The 18,007-nt window shown below is 36.2% G+C and overlaps 1 protein-coding gene across 1 annotated transcript; it reads right to left on the bottom strand.

The window, feature by feature from the left end:
• Positions 1-11,841: 11,841 nt before the first annotated feature.
• On the bottom strand, positions 11,842-17,602 carry LOC110795526 (CBS domain-containing protein CBSX1, chloroplastic). Its single transcript, XM_022000537.2, has 8 exons — positions 17,168-17,602; positions 15,465-15,552; positions 15,310-15,374; positions 13,775-13,823; positions 13,170-13,222; positions 12,935-13,050; positions 12,735-12,792; positions 11,842-12,169 (listed from the first exon to the last, which is right to left on the bottom strand). Exons 1-8 carry the CDS (start codon positions 17,363-17,365, stop codon positions 12,092-12,094), a joined length of 705 nt encoding a protein of 234 aa, XP_021856229.1. The 5' UTR covers positions 17,366-17,602; the 3' UTR covers positions 11,842-12,091.
• Between the last annotated feature and the right edge of the window lie 405 nt (positions 17,603-18,007).

The raw sequence follows: 18,007 nt of genomic DNA, 5'->3' as shown, positions 1-18,007 counted from the left end.
AGAATTCCTTCCTTTTGAAGTCTTTCTAAGCGTTTCAAGTTTATATGGCCTAATCGACAATGCCACAGATAGGTGAGATCTGAATCATCCTTTTTGGCCTTTTTGGTATTTATGTTATATACTTGTTTGTCGTGATCTAATAAATAAAGTCCATTGACTAATCTAGCAGATCCATTAAACATCTCTTTAAAATAAAACGAACAACTATTGTCTTTTATTAAAAAGGAAAATCCCTTAGCATCTAAGCAAGAAACTGAAATGATGTTTTTAGTAAGACTTGGAACATGGAAACACTCTTCCAGTTCCAAAACTAGCCCGGAGGGCTACGACAAATAATAAGTTCCTACAGCTAATGCAGCAATCCGTGCTCCATTTCCCACTCGTAGGTCGACTTCACCCTTGCTTAACTTTCTACTTCTTCTTAGTCCCTGTGGATTGGAACATAAGTGTGAGCCACAACCTGTATCTAATACCCAAGAAGTTGAATTATCAAGTATACAGTCTATAACGAAAATACCTGAAGATGGAACGACTGTTCCGTTCTTCTGATCTTCCTTTAGCTTCAAGCAATCCTCTTCCAATGCCCCTTCTTCTTGCAGTAGAAGCATTCGGATTCAGAAGTGGGTTGACTGACCTTCCTCTTTACAGATTTGGTGCCAGTTTGCTTAGTTGGGCTGGCCTTGTTGCCACCTTTCTTAGCATTCCTCTTCTTTCCAGATTTCTTGAACTTGCCCCCACGCACCATAAGCACATCCTGCTTATCACTTTTGAGCGTCTTTTCAGCGGTCTTCAGCATACCGTGAAGCTCAGTGAGAGTTTTGTCCAGACTATTCATACTGTAGTTCAGTTTGAACTGATCATACCCGCTATGAAGAGAATGGAGGATGGTGTCTATAGCCATTTCCTGAGAAAATTGCTGATCCAGCCGACTCATATTCTCAATGAGTCCAATCATTTTGAGAACATGTGGACTTACGGGCTCGCCTTTCTTAAGCTTGGTCTCAAGAATTTGCCTATGAGTCTCGAATCTTTCGACTCGAGCCAGATCTTGGAACATGTTCTTCAACTCACTGATGATTGTGAAAGCATCTGAGTTGATGAACGTTTTCTGCAGATCTGCACTCATGGTGGCGAGCATTAGACATTTCACATCCTTGTTGGCATCAATCCAACGATTGAGGGCTGCCTGAGTGACCCTGTCGCCTGCGGCTTCGGGCATCGCCTCTTCTAGGACATACTCCTTTTCTTCCTGCATAAGAACTATTTGCAAGTTCCTTTGCCAGTCAAGGAAGTTTTTCCCGTTCAACTTCTCCTTTTCGAGAATTGATCGAATGTTGAATGAATTGTTGTTTGCCATATTTAAAACTACAATTGAAAAGAATAAACAAATAAATAACCATTCACAGTTTCTCTTAATAAACTTAAATTCTAGCATACATGCATAATTCAATGTTCATTAAGCATTTTATTCAAGTTATGTGTTCCGGCAGGTGTGAATAAAATGATTCCAAGATCCTAAAATCATTGAAGAACTAAGCACATTTTGTCGACTTAATCTTAAAACATCTTAGGTAAGCAAAAGCCTTTTGCTAATAGTCTAGAAACTATTCTTGGTTGATAGGTACGTCTAAGAACTTATTAGGTAAACCTATCGATTTTGCCACGACATAAAAGGACTCCTTACTTATATCGTTGAGTTTCACCAAAACTAACATGTACTCACAATTATTTGTGTACCTTGCCCCTTTAGGACCAATAAGTAACACCTCGCTGAGCGAAAACTATTACTAGATTGATGTAAAGGATATCCAAGCAAGTGTATATTTTGGCATGGCACCTTTTAACTCAATTTTTAAGTTTGGAACTTAAGGATCTTACTATGTTGGTTAGATTTTAAGTGAACTAAAATCCTTAATCATGCAACATAATCAAGCTTTTGATCTCATGCATTTTAAGACATATTTAAAAGCAATAAATAGCTTAAAACATGCATAAGATAAATGTGATCTAGTATGGCCCGACTTCATCTTGAAGCTTTAACTTCAAAGTCCGTCTTGAAAATCTCCCTGGGAGGCACCATTTTCTTCAAATAGGATAAGCTATAATTAAAAACTAATTACAACTATTTGATGGTACGCAGACCATATTTGAATTGAAAAACAACTTTGGTACTTTAGACCAATTACATTCAAATTAATGGTACGCAGACCATATTTTCTATCCTATTTGGGCCATACTAGTCACTTCATAACCTGCAAAACAGTACATATACAATATATACCATTCACCCATTCATTATCATGAATGGCCCACATAGCTGGTTAGTAAAACACATTATGCATCACATAAACATTTGCAGCAATTAATCAAGGGCACCAATAATCTACAAATTATTCAGTCCTTATTAATTCTAATCAAGTTGTTTTAACCTTAAGGATTTGTAGACCTAATCAAGAGTTTATGACTAAAAAGGGCTCCCACTTAAACCAATAAATTCATATGCTTTACTAATTTTAAACATAAAAATGTATTTCTAGTCTAACCGGAAACATACAAATTTAATTAAAATTTAAAGCTCATATAAATTTATAATTGAATCCAAAAAGTTTAATTTAATTTCAGTCGTATTTAAATTAATTCATGATTTTAATTTTAGTAAAATAATTAGAATAAATAAAATTTATTATAATTACAATATTCAAAATTAAAATCTAAGAAAATAATTTAAATTATTAATTTTAAAATTAATTAAAATTACGTAAACTGAAAATTTCAAATTAAAATTTCAAAACGATCTAATCGCTACGCAACAATCCCACGCAACGCACGCCCATGGGCCACACGCACACAGCCATCGCTGGCCATGTGCGCGCAGCCCATGCGCTGCGTCGCATCGCTGCTGCTCACCATCGCAAGGCATCACGCGAGCTGGTGCTCGCTGCGCGCGCCAGCGCTCGACGCAACAAGCATACTGTCGCAGCCCATCGTTGGGCGCAGCGCTCGTCGCACGTCGCAACAAGCAAGCTGCTCGCCATCGCTGGGCGCAGCGCTCGTCGCACGTCGGAACAAGCACGCTGCACGCCATCGCTGGGCGCAGCGCTCGTCGCACGTCGCAACAAGCACTCGCTGCGCGCGAGGCTCCGCATGCTTGCGCGAGGCAGTGCGCGTTGTGGCGCAGCTCGCTTGCTGCCCACACGCGACTGCTCGTGCCTTGCTCTCGCCCTCGCCCATTCGCCCATCGCACACAGCCCACGACACAAGGCAGGGCTGCTGCCTTGCGCTCGTGCACCATGGCCTTGCTCATTGCATTCGTACCGCATGGGCGACGAGCTCCCTTGCTCGTCGTCACATGCCCGCACTATACAACACCCCTTAAGGGTAACACGTAGCGTCCATTGCTTTGTGCGTGCAAGTTATATGAGCGAATCGCATAAAAATTTAAAATTTATATTCAAAATTAATGACAAATTAATAAATAATATTAATTTCATAATTTTAGGGCGAAAAATCGAAAATTTATTTAATTGATTTCCGATTAACATGGATTCAAGTCTAGGTCATAAAAATTTAAAATTTAACATAAATTTACAATTTTTTATGGTGGTTTTTAATCATAGGTGTCTAATTAAATTATAACTAATTATGAAAATCAAATTAATTCTAAATTATTCCAATTTTCAACAAATTAATCATAATTACAAATTAGATTGCATAATTAACAAGGCTAGGCATTCAAACTTGTTAAACATATACAATAGGTCAATCAAAAATTCAAGATTTATCAACAAGAATCGCAAATATTTAATTTAACATCTTAAATTTACGAAATTTTGCATTCGAAAAACTAAAACCTCCGAAAAGTCATAGTTAGGCTTCGAATTTGAGAATTCTGGGTTCGGCCGAAAAATAACTATTTTTGTCAAAATTTTAGAATGCCTTTTACATGCGGAATTGACACAAAAATCACTCGATTTGGATGAGTAACGAAGAAACTGCCGAAAAACTGCGTACGTATAATTAAATAAACGCAATTTGCAATTAATTAACAATTACGAAAATTAATCACCCCTTTTAATTCTTGCAAATTTGTAATATTTAACCATGTTCATGCAATTGAGATTATGAAAATAATAAGAGGCTCGTGATACCACTGTTAGGTTATGATACATATGACAATTCATAAATCATGCGGAAAAACCATAAAGCCAGGAAAGCATATTATTTACACATAATCATTTAGCATAGTTTAGATGCATACACTTTGTTGCGTGCCCTCCCTAGCTGCGCCTGAACCGAACAAGAACAAGTCTTTAGGACTCCAAGTGTCGTCCCTCCGTAGATAGTCCACAGCACGTCCGGATCCGCCTTAAGCTTGACCAACTAGGATCGCCCTTAAGGTACTTAGAATTTTCGGCTAATGTAGGCAATTGTATGACTGAATTTTTGCTCTCAAAAATCACTTTGAATACTTGAATACTCTATTCAAAATAATGACCCTAGGCCTTTATTTATAGAGGTATGGAAAGGGAATTGTAATCCTATTAGGATACGAATTAATTAAACTAGAATCCTAATAGAATTCTTATTTAATTAATTCATCCTTTTAGGTTTAGGAATTTAATCATATGTCGAAACCTGATAGCTTTAGGATTCGTATAGCACACAAACACACACACGCACGCACAGCAGCCCACGAGGGGCGCCATGCGCGCGCGCGCAGCCCGCGAGCTCGCAGCCCATTTCCACGAGGCCCACACGTTGCCGCAGCGTTGGCGCGCGCTGGGCCTGCCTTGCGGTGGGCCTGGCGCAGCCTTGGCTGGTGCGTTGTGGCGCGCTGGCTTGCTGGGCGATGGCCCGGCTTCGTGCTGGGCCTTCGTCTGGCAGGCCTCGTTCGATGCTAATTTGTACGATACGCTTCCGATTAATTTCCCGATTCCGGAATTCATTTCCGATACGAACAATATTTAATATTTCCGATTCTGGAATTAATTTCCGTTTCGAACAAATATTTAATATTTCCGTTTCCGGAATTATTTTCCGATTCCGATAATATTTCCGATTCTGACAATATTTCCGTTTCCGGCAATATTTCCGATTCCGGCAATATTTCCATTTCCGATAATATTTTCCGATACGTACCATGTTTCCGTTTCCGGCAACATCTACGACTTGGATAATATTTATATTTCCGATACGATCCATATTTCCGTTTCCGGCAATATCATCGTTTGCGGAGCATTCATTTCTTGCCTGTGACGATCTCAGCTCCCACTGAAACCAAGATCCGTCGATTCCGAATATCCATAGATGGAGTATTTAATGCCATTAAATACTTGATCCGTTTACGTACTATTTGTGTGACCCTACGGGTTCAGTCAAGAGTAAGCTGTGGATTAATATCATTAATTCCACTTGAACTGAAGCGGCCTCTAGCTAGGCATTCAGCTCACTTGATCTCACTGAATTATTAACTTGTTAATTAATACTGAACCGCACTTATTAGATTTAACATAGAATGCATACTTGGACCAAGGGCATTATTTCCTTCAATTCGAGACTATCGAGGAAATGCTTTGCACTAAGCATGTGCTTATCGAAATGGGACCAACAACAGCTTTGGCTCGGAACAACGCTCTGCAAGTGGTCCCTCAAGCAAGTCGTTTAAGAGGAGTACATAACTGTTGCGGTAGACACCATTCCTACCACCGTTCTGGATTATCCTACTGCTCTGGAGGCCACTAATACTACTATTCTGGAGGCGGCCACTACTGCTGTTGTGGATGTTACAAGTGATACTACTCTTGAAGCACCGAATACTACTATTCTGGAGGCCAACACTGCTGCTAAGTGACCGCCATCTAGATGTGGTGGCCTACCCAATTTTGCTAAGCACCGGTTGTTATATGCATAAAACACTTTGATGAGCTTTTGGATGTTAATCACTACTCTAGGTTACATGTAATTTTCAATGCTATGTAACGTTGTCGTATGTTTAATGTGAACGTATGAGCTTGGAGCTTTTGCAAGGAACACGAAGACATTTATGCTTCATGTCCCTAGCGAACACTCAGTCGATGCTCCTTTTGTGAAACAGGAGACATTACAATTACCGCACTTCTAATGTATATCAGAGAGTATTTGCATCTATTAGTGCCCCGTTTCCTCGCTCACTGCAATATTTCAACACTTCTATATATTAGATGTTGCAAATATGGTCCCCAAATTAGCTTACCTATCTTGGGGGACCACGCGCTAGCACGCGGTCCAACAACTAGTATATATAGAATCAGGATCTGGTGAGAACCACCCCTTAAGATGAGAACTGAGAACTAATCTCAACCGTCGATCAATTGAATCTAATGGTTTTAAAGCTACCCAAAATTTCGAAATTAGTAAGGGTAAAATGGTAATTGACCCGCGTTGAATGACCTCCCCCAACTCCTCAATTTTCAGAATTTCTCTCTCTTCCTCCCTCCTCCCCTGCGAATTCTCTCACTCTCTCTCTCTTTCAATCTCTTCCTCCTTCTTTCTCATATCTTCTTCTTCTAAATTCATATTTTGGGATTTGTTTTTCGTTTCTTCCGTTGCCCAGGTAATCCCCTTTTCAATTTTCATTTTCGAACAAGTGAAATTAGGGTTTTTAGTTCTTATTCATTTGTTGATGTTGTGTTTACTTTTTCTGATGTTGTGTTTTACTTTTTATCAATGCTGTGTTTACTTTTCATTATTTTTTGTTTACTTTTATCCGATGTTGTGTTTACTTTTTCTAATTTTGTGTTTACTTTATGTCGATATTGTGTTTACTTTTGATTATATTGTGTTTACTTCTACTCGATGGTGTGTTTACTTTTTTTGATCTTGTGTTTACTTTCTGTCGATAGTGCGTTTACTTTTGATTATATTGTGTTTACTTTTACTCGATGTTGTGTTTACTTTTTCCGATCTTGTGTTTACTTTCTGTCGATATTGTGTTTACTTTTCTTCATCTTATATTGACTTTCCGTCCGTTTTGTTTTAATCCAACAACTATCAGAGGTTCTCATTATAAGGAAGGTTCTCACCAGAACCTGGTGTATATATATATATATATATATATATATATATATATATATATATATATATATATATATATATATATATATATATATATATATATATATATATATTTTGATCCAACCCAGTCACTATCTATATAACCAATTAATTCATTGTTTTATTCAATTCGGTACCGTATGCCTACTGTCACAGTACCTTGAAGATAACGTAAGATCCTCTTTGCAGCAGCAAAATCAAATTTGCTAGGATTACTCATAAATCTTGATACCATATTCACTGCTTGAGCTACGCCAGTCCTCGTATGAGTTAAGTATAGTAGAGAACCTACTAAACTTCTGTATATGTTATCATCTACTTTCTTAGCTCCATTGACCTAATTTTTAATTCAATGCCATAGGAGTATCCAGAGGTTTGAAATTCTCCGTGTGAAATTTCTTGAGAAGATCCCTTGTATATTTTTCTTGATTAAAGAAAATCTCTCCCTTGGTCTGCTTTACTTGGATTCCAAGAAAGTACTTCATGAGTCCCAAGTCCGTCATTTTGAATTCTTGCATCATGGACTCTTTTAACTCATTAGTGAATTTCACATCATTTCCAGTGTAGATAAGATCATCAACGTAAAGACAAACAATGAGAAATTATCCATAATTGTTTTCTTTAATATAGAGTGATGGTTCACTTTGACTCTTTTTGAATCCATTATTCATAAAATACTTGACAGTTCTACTATTCCATGCTTTTGGAGCTTGCTTAAGTCCATAGAGTGCTTTTCGCAAACGACAAACTTTTTCTTCTTGCCCTGAAACTTCATAACCTTGTGGTTGTTCTACATACACTTCTTCTTCTAACACTCCGTTAAGAAATGCAGATTTCACATCAAGCTGATAAACAAGAGTTCTTTTTGTGCAGCTATGGCTTACACCGTTCTGATTGTTTCAATACAAGCTACTGGAGAAAATGTCTCATTGATATCAACTCCGGCTTTTGAGCATATCCTTTAACAACAAGTCTTGCTCTGTGCTTTTGAATATTCCCATCATTTTCTAGTTTTGTTTTATAGATCCATTTTAAACCAATAACGCCTTTATCTTTAGGACATTCAACAAGTTCCAATGTCTTGTTTTTTTCAATCGTTGAAATCTCCTCATCCATTGTTTTTATCCAAACATCTTCTGTTGATATCTCTTAAAAGGTAGAAGGTTTAGATGCAAATAAAGCAAATTTAGCCATATTATTTTCTTTGGATAATGAGCAATCATAATCATCTAAATAAAAAGGTCTTTTTCGTACTCTTCCTGGTTGATTCGAGATCGGAGATGAAAATGTTTCTCTTCTTTGTGTATTAGAAGCAGTCGATCTTTAAGGAGTGTTTATAGCATCATTTATTGTTGTTGGAGATGGTCCACATGAAGTGTTAGCTTCTTCTTGTATAGGGATATTTACTTGTCTTTGAATGGTTTCATAGTCCCATTTCCATTCAGATTCGTCAAATATAACATCTCTGGAGACTGTTAGTTTCTTAGTTTTGGGATCTAAGAGATGATGGCCTTTTTTATTCATCACTGTATCCCAAAAAATATTTTTTCTTTTTTTGGGGTCAAACTTATCTTTACCTTGATCTTTATTCAAGGCATATGCAACGCATCCAAAGATTTTCAAATTGTTACTTACAAGTTTTCCACCGTTCCAAGCTTCATAAGGATTCTTGTTACGAACTGCTTTAGTTGGAGAATGATTGAGTATGTAAATAGCTTAATTTATTGCTTCGGCCCATAAACTTTTAGGTTATCCTTTCTCTTCCATCATGTTTCTAAGCATTTCAACAATTGCGCGATTCTTTCTTTCGACTACACCATTCTGTTGAGGTGTTCTTGAGACCGTCAATTGTCTTCTTATACCTTCATCTCTACAGTGTTCCATGAAAGGTTTACATATAAATTCACCCCCTCTATCAATTCTCAATGTTTTTATCATATATCCACTTTGCCTTTCAACCAGTGCTTTAAATTGAAGAAAGACATTGAAAGAATCTGACTTTTGATCGATAAAATATATCCACATCATACGCGTATAATCATCAACGAAAAACAAAAAGTACCTCTTATTCCGTAGAGAAGGATTTTTTGTGGGGCCATATATATATCTGCATGTACTAATTCAAGAGGACCTTTGGATCTCCATGAATTCTTTGGAAATGGCACGCGTGCATTTTGCCATATATGCATCTTTCACAAACTTGAAGATTTCTATCAATATTTGGTAATTCCACCACCATGTCTTTTTGTTTTAATAGGTGTAATCCTTTTTGGTTACCGTAAATTCCATAGATAAAATTCATCCATAACATTCGCTTGCAACACCAACTTTCTTTTTTGTGGCAAGTGAATTGGAAATACTTTATTTTCAGCTATTTGTACTTTTGCCAATGTTGTACCAGATTTCTTGTTGAATATCATGTATTCTCCGTTATTGAAATTTGCTGCGTATCCTCTTTGGACTAGTTGCCCAACACCAACAAGATTATGTGCCAAATTCGATACATAAGAACACCATATATGTATTTTGTATCATTTGATTTTCCATTGACAACAATGACCCATTTTCCTTCGACATTCGCTTTTTTACCATCACCTAAGGTGACTTGATTGGTAGTATTCGGGTCCAATTTGACAAACAAATCTTTATTTCCTGTCATGTGGTTACTGCATCCACTATCTAAATACCACATATTATCAGATTTATTTTGTGCATCTATGCACGTAAGAAATAGTTGTTCATCACCTTCTCCATTTGTGGTAAAATTTGCTTCATTTGCATCATTTTCATTTTGATGTCAACAATTTTTTTTAAGAATGATTTAGATTCGACATCTCTTACATCTATGATAGCATTTAGATGATTGATGGCTAGACTTACCACAAATACGGCAAGAATTATTTGACCTTTGTTGATATTTGGTGTTGCCCGCGACTTCTTCCTCGACCACGACCAAAATTTTGGGTACCACGACCTCTTCCATGCTAATACCCTCTTTGGTTTCCTCCTCGTTTCTTTGAATTTCCTTGGTATTGTTTGTTTGATACATTCAATTGGGATTGGAATGCTTAGTCAACAGATTGATCAACATTTGTATTTCTTTTCAATCTTTGCTCTTGTGAAATCCAAGGATCCCATCAACTCATGCATTGTGAGTGATGACAAGTCTCTAGACTCTTCTATTATAAAGGCGGCAGAATTATAACTATCGACCATACTTCTCAATACTTTCCGAACAACTCTCTTTTCTTCTATGGTGTCAACGAGACATCTTATTTGATAGCTATCTTTGTGACTCGTGACTCGCATACTTGGAAGTTTTCTGTCTTTTTCATCTCAAAGTTATCAAAATATGTCCATAAAGTTTGCAATTTAATTGCAACAACTTTTTCATTTCCAAGAAATTCTCTCTTATGTATCCCAAACATCTTTAGATTTTTTTAATCCATACAAACGGAGAAATATTGTTTTATTCACGACTGCATGACTATATCGCATTGCCAATGCATCTTTTTTCTAATTTTCCTTGTATATCTTTTGTTGTGCTTCATTAGCACTTTCGGGAAGGTCTACATAGCTATCTTCCACGAGCTCCCATAAATCTTGAGATATAAAAAAGTTTGCATTTAACTACTCCAGTAGTCATAATGTTCACCATCAAAAATAGGAAGTGTTGATTGAAAATACGAGAAAGTTGGGGTTGACTTTCTTATAACCATATTTAGCTACGATAAAAATTTGTTGGAGACAACGGAAGTATAATAGTTATATTCTCCAAAATACTATATATATTTAAAATAATATATCTAAATAAACAGAGCTGCATCACCTACTTTATATTATGAATCAATAGAGAATAATGTATATAATATGTTACTCACTCCGTCACAGATTAATTGTTACACTTTTCTTTTCTTCCGTCCCAGATTAGTTGTTACACTTCTAAATTAGGAATGACCCCATAATTATTATATCGTCTCTCTCTTACCATTAAATATTTGTTTGTCCCCACACTCTCATTCAATTAAATTTGGGGCGGAATGAGTACTTTGTTGTATCATTGTTATTTTAAATTTATACATCATTATGATATATATATATATATATATATATAATAAATTATAATGCTAAAATAAGGAGATAGGAAATTCAATTTATCCTACGCCTTGGAATTTTACGTTACTATCTCTATTATTAATGTTTGCTTTTCTTGCTTTTAGCCCAATATTATAACATTACTAAATTGATCTTTCACAATAGGGACTCGAATAAAACAAGCACATTTGACTTCTGGCGAAGGGCAGATTTTCGCCACACTCTGCATATACTGAGAGAGTGAGAGCAGAGTAATATCACTAGGAGTTTTGCTATACCTAGTGGCGGATCTTGAACAATGATATGAGGGGGACTGGTAGAAAAATATTAAGCAATATACTATGTAATTATACAATATACCAAATTTTAGGAGGGTCCGTAACTAAAAATACACTATCAACATTTTCTGGCCGGGCCCAACCCCAAACCTAACTAAGATCCACCCCTGGCTACCCATAGTGGCTTACGTCCATTCGTCCATTTCGGACACAGCCCACAGGTAAACTCCGTACAAATTATCAGCAAGAGAACATAAGGTAGAAAATCTTAGATTAAAAGAAACAGGGGGGGGGGGGGGGGAAAGTTACTCCTGCGATGTAAATTTATTCTCAGAAGTGCAGATAGTGGAACCAGTACGTTTAGAAATGAAACAGATTTACGAAGTAGACTATACAAGAAAATTAATAAATCAGGACCGTACTCCTCCAATTAAATCGAAGATTTATACTATAACTACATATTTATATAGATTAACTAGTTGAGGAAAAAAAAATTATATATATAAAAAACGATGGAAAAACAAACAAAAAAGAGGTACTACAAAAGGCAGATACATGCCTACCTACAGCACCAACTATCAGGAAAATCTGGCAATCATATTGCAGATTGCATTCGACTCTCTTAATCATTGACCTTTCTTCTCGTTTTCACGTTTGATTTGCAGAGCAGCTCTTACGACATTTCCTCTTGTAATGATTCCCACCTATAAGCAAAAACAATGTTGGAGTAAACCTAAAACATAGAAAGAGTAAGGTGCAAAGGTCTTGTTTAATAAATGGCCTTTAGCCGGCATTTTGATTGGCTTTGGATTTTTTTTATGTGACTATCTGTTGAACATTGAATGTTTTTTCATCCATAATAAAGCTACAATTGATTCCCAAACACAAGGTCTAAACTTTATCAGTAAGTTGAACACCAATATTCATAATATAAGTCAATACATAGTTGATTTTCTACTCAAGTTGAACCAGCAAAACATTCATGGGACAGTTGGCATGTACTAAATGTTAATTACACAACAGGCAGAATATCAATGAGACAGTTGACAAAAAATATGAAAAAGTCAAGCCTGTTTCTCAATAAGATTTAGCCAAGGGGAAACATTGTTAGTATTCAATTACTTCTTTTTTTAGCTGAAACTGTCGGATCGAAAAACAACAAAAAAAAAAAGATGGTGCATGTGGAAAAGCTAGACTCTTAGGATTCAATTAATTATCTTAGCTGAAACTTAGATTATGACTGCGCTTCATAAAGGGTAATAATCTTACCAGTTTCCCATCAGCGTCTACAACAGGGAGTCTTCGATATCTTGTCTCAAGCAGTAATCTGTCATTTAGATAAATCACAACAATTAAACATTTTGGTCAACCAGTAGCCAGTAGCATATTACATTTAGAACTAAGCAATGTACACTGAATCGCATATAATATATTTTTGAAAAAAAACAATCATGAAATTGTAACAGAACCTTGCAGCATCCTCAAGATTAGTGGTCTCACGAACAGCAACAGGGAGTTGCGTCATCACATCAGACACCAGTTTACCATTTGTTTTACTGAGTAAACCCTGGATCTCATTGAATACCTACAATGTCAATGGGGATCAACACAGAAGCTAAGGATGAAAACAACGTCAATGGGTATCAACACAAGAATCTTTGGGTAAAAATAATGAATATGGCTTCAAAGAGCATATGTACATACTTTCCAAGTACTGTCAACCTCAGGGAACATGCTTGTTTCTGCCCCTCCAGTACCTAAACAAAGTACCAGCATCACATTTTATACTAGTGTCACCCAAACAAGACAACTAGATGCAAAAAACATGAGAAGTAAAAAAACAAAACTATTTTAACTTAACACGACATTTTAATAGCACAATGATACCACCTCACCTGATGTGATGATAACTAAATCAATTTAGCGATAACAGAATACTTCCTCCGTTCTTTTAGTGTCGACACATTTATTTTGTCACGTTTGCCAATGCAATATTTCAATCATTATAATCTTTACTTACCAATGGGTAAAAATTATAAAAAGTTGATGTTATAAATCTATACAATGAGAAGATTATAACAAGATCCCACATGACTATATTTTTTTAAGTATAAATCACAATTGGTAGTCAAAGTATAGAATAGTGTCAAAAGTCAAACTGTAAAAAAGGAAGTAGTATACATTAGAGAGAGCTTGAATTTTAAGCGGGAAACACAAATGATCGACCAAACAATTATGACTCAATTGAAGAGAAAAACATTTCCTATGGATCCATCAAATGACAATATATCTTATGTGCTCTTACTAACCTGATATGGAATCCAAAGCCAATAGATCATAATCTGAAACAACACCCACCTGCAGACAAGAGAAGATAGAATTCAAGAACACATCTAATAAGAAACGTCCCCTCAAGTCATTTTTAGTTGGCGTTTAAGCCATTGTGCAATGCTTACATACATACGAAGTATTACTTTTAACTTTAGTGACATAACACCGCATTTCACATTCAAAAAACAAAAAATGAAGTGACAGATAGCAAGTAAAGCATTGATTAGGCATTTAGGCTTTCTAGGATTAGGCCAATGAAAAATTAAATACAACAAAGCTATTGTCATAACAGGCAAACGAAAAAGTATATGTAGCATGGTAGTCACATGTATCAGAACATAAAGCAGGAAGGCAGGAAGGAAATGTAGGGATCAGACTTCAGAGCAACCAGAATAGTTTGTGAATTCCAATCTGGGATATATTGATCCAAATTGACAATCACCACTTATCCAAATCGGGACCAAGCATAAGTTCATGTTAATTAAGAATTCATGAACTATCTTACTAGTTTCCTAGAAGACAAGGGAATAAAGGGATACTAGGTCATCATTTTTTTGTACTCTGTGAATAACAAAATTAACACTTCAAACACTAGGTGAAGTATGTGGACAAATCGTACTATTCCTTTACAGTCTGAAAATGATGATTAACAAATTGATTCAACGTTCTGCATTAGTGCATTCTATATGGATAAGCAATCCTGTTCATAAACTGTATACTTCAATTCAATTATCCAAGTTCTAGCCTTCCAGAAAACACTCATTGCGACTTAAATAAGAGACGAAAAAAATAAGTTAATGGATAAAAAAGAATGAAAGGTAAGAAAACAAACATAAGTGACAAGGCTTGAAAGAAAAAGGATGGCAACTGACAAGGAGGCGTGATTGCATGCAAAACGAAAAATGACAGACAAGACAAATTATTAATGGATGGACAGAAAAGAATGAAAGAAAAGAAAAACAAACATAAGTGGCAACGCTTTAAACAAAAAGGGACGAGAAAGATGCATGTTTGCATACAAATAGTGAATCCAAGACTGTCCGATAAACCTACGGCATACACTGTAGAGCACACCAAGTAATTCTGCTCCATGTAAAACGAGATTGATTCCCGGTACCTTGAGTACACTAAAATGACGACAATCCTGAACCCAGAAGTTGCTGAAACTACTACAAGTCCATCCTTAATTACAATTCGAGACAAAAATGAGCTTAAAATATTTAACGTTGTCTTCATCCCATCCCAGTCATTGTATTGCATATGTCTAAGATGTCATGTTGCAAGCAAGACATATTAGAGATAATTATAAACCAAGAAAGCATATAACTACCGGAAGAAACCTTTTCCTCCAATCTGCAGTCTTGTAACACAACTTACAGTTTAGAAACACAAAAGGCATCAATTATACGATATTTTCCTGTCCCAATATACAAATGGCAAGCCAAAGAAGATAAGCACAAAGATAACAGATTCAGGATATCATCTTAATTAGATTTAGAAATAAGATTTCTACCAGTTTCCAATCATCGTTTATCACAGGAAGCCCAGTAATTCTGTATTCCACGAGAGTTTCCAAAGCTGTGCCGTCAAGAGGAAATTTGTCACAGAACAGCATTAGAAAGCTATAAGCATATTACAGGAAATTAGGAATCATCACTCTACACCTACCTTCATCTACAGTGGTTGAAGGTTTCGCAACAACCAACTCCTCCTTTTTTGTCATAAAATCACCAACGGTATATACTCCATTTCTAGACTGCAAAGGAAACTCAATTTCTCATTATCAGTGATGGAAGATTTTGTTTTATATTTAAAGAAACTATGTATAGACAAGACCACCCACACACCTAATTTTTTAATTTTTTTTAAAGAAGAACAACCATACTAGACCGGGGCCTATAAACTGGCCCAACTGCAGAGATCAAGCACCAGGAACGGGAAAGAAAGGGGTCCCACCCCCAAGAGCAGCGGCTGGATGGAAACAAATCCATGATCTTAAAGTCATAAGCTCGAATCCATACCAACTACACCAAGTAGTACTACTTGGTACCTACACACCTAAGTTGGCAAGGTAAAAGATACTAGCTACAAAAGATTACGAAGCGCTTTGCTACGGTAATTAATGAGAAGCAAATATAATACATTATGTGAAAACTAAGAAGCCCTCGTAGAAGAGAAGGAATTCAATCAAAGGAAAATAAACCATCATAGGAAAGCTGGGGTAGACATACTAAACACCAATTTGGTATAAACATGTCACTAGTAGTTAATAGTCTTTTGCTTTAAAAAATTTAGCCAGTAATGGTTTAATTATTTAGAGCAGAAGAGTATCACATACAAGCTGAATAAAAGATTGAGCCTGCTAAAATTGAGTATTTAATAAACATGGTTTTGGTTTTTTGGTAATATTGAGTATTCTTTCCCAAAATTCCATAGGGAACCGATATACATGTTCAATAAAAGGCCCTTGTACTATCTACTTCCGAAAAATCTAGTAAAATCTGACTTATTTGCTAACACCCAACTTTGATGACACAAGCTGACTATTAGAATTTAATCATGTTTGCTTTATCTTCGACTCTAATTATAGAGACCCTAATTCCCAAAATTAAGAGATATGGTTCTACTAAAAGAACAACACCCTTTTGTGGATCCTATCACTAGCTAGAGAAATAGAATCAGGGAAGTAATCACACACGATAACACGTGCTACCATATAGAAACAGGACAACTTGCTCCCTTCCTTGCCCATCTTTCACCCTTAACCACCCAAACAAATGAGTGTCCATAGTTTAAGTGAAAAACATACAAAAACTCATTTGGTAATTCCTTTACAAAACCGAGTCGAGTTTATGCCAATCAATTGTCTGTCTAATAATGGGTCAAGTAAACTTGTTCAGGAGAGTGTGTAGTAAACTCGGTTGCCACATTGTTGGCTGCCAACCACAATCACAAATATATCAATACAAGTTAACAGGGGAAGCTCATCAAGCCTTAGTTTCTATTTGTGCAAGACTGCAAGTACAACTCATACCAGCTTCAGCTAATTCAGGCATTCAGCCATTGTGTAAGTTCGAGTTCGATTTCAGGTTCCACTAACTCAATTTCAAGGGACACCTTCCCTAATCCATACCCCTGAGTCCCTGACCATTTAATCACACGAACGCCCACACGCACAGAAAAAAGTTAAGATTTTGAAAAGTAAATCACAATCTTTAAAGGGTTTTACCACAGACGCCTAAAACTATCTTATAGGAACAAAATACAGCAGCAATACAGTTCAATTATACAAATTCATACAGTTCAATCATACCAAAAAAAAAATCCAATAATTATCAATCAAAATTTGTTAAAGTGGAAGAAATACACACCGGAGTAGCAGTACTCATCAAGGTATTGCTATGGGCGGCGGCGGAGAAGCATCGGCGAAGACGTAAAGTAGTATCATTAGATAAATGGAAGGTTCTAGAAGCACAAGGAATTCTGCGACATAACTGGAAACAAGGAAGTTGGCGAATAGGAGAGAGAAAATTCGGAAGTTGAGCGACAATCAAAAGTTTTGAATCCATGTTTTGAAGTAATGAATAATCAATTGATTTTCAATCCACGGACAATTCTCGTCCGAAGAGAGAGAATAAACGGATCTGCTACTGTTTCTGGGAGGATGGAGGAGAGAGAAAGATTGCTACTTTTTTCTTCTCTTTCTTTTTGTTGGGTTTTTATATTCTCTTTTCTTTTTGAGAGAAAGAAAATTGGGAAATAATGTGTGATTTTTATTTTCAACTGTTTATGAAAAAAAGGTGGGCGGTGGCGGGTGAGGAAACGGAAAAGTAGAAGAGGAATAGGAGTTGATAACTGGATACGGAATCTTCCGCTTTTCTTTGCCCTATTTTCCTACTCTGGGTATATCGTATATGAGACCGTGTTATGCGCAAAATATACTCCCTCCGTTCTTTAATACTCACATCGCTTTTTTTATTCAGGTCGTTTCTTAATATTTGCACCATTTTTATAAATGTAAATCTTTACCAATATTATATTATTTCTCACACTTACCTATTAACCCACCTACATCCTTATTCCCTACAAAAAAAATCATTTAAAAATCCACAACCCTCACTCACCACTCTCCACCCTTTACCCATTTTCCACTAACTATATTAAAAAAAATACCCCACTATTAACTAACATCCATTAAATTAATGAGTCAA

Source organism: Spinacia oleracea, chromosome 3, assembly GCF_020520425.1.
Source record: "Spinacia oleracea cultivar Varoflay chromosome 3, BTI_SOV_V1, whole genome shotgun sequence".
NCBI classification, from domain to species: domain Eukaryota; kingdom Viridiplantae; phylum Streptophyta; class Magnoliopsida; order Caryophyllales; family Amaranthaceae; genus Spinacia; species Spinacia oleracea.
Note: the sequence above shows the minus strand (reverse complement) of the source record. Positions and strands in the feature narration are given on the sequence as shown.

Bases quoted from the DNA above. Each gene is read 5' to 3' on its own strand.
- LOC110795526 (XM_022000537.2), bottom strand. From the start codon at position 17,365: ATGGATTCAAAACTTTTGATTGTCGCTCAACTTCCGAATTTTCTCTCT. The intron at 15,375-15,464 runs GTAGGTGTAGAG...TTGACGGCACAG, and splicing joins TTCAACCACTGTAGATGAAG to CTTTGGAAACTCTCGTGGAA. The intron at 13,051-13,169 runs GTATGTACATAT...TTGACATTGTAG, and splicing joins AGGTTGACAGTACTTGGAAA to GTATTCAATGAGATCCAGGG.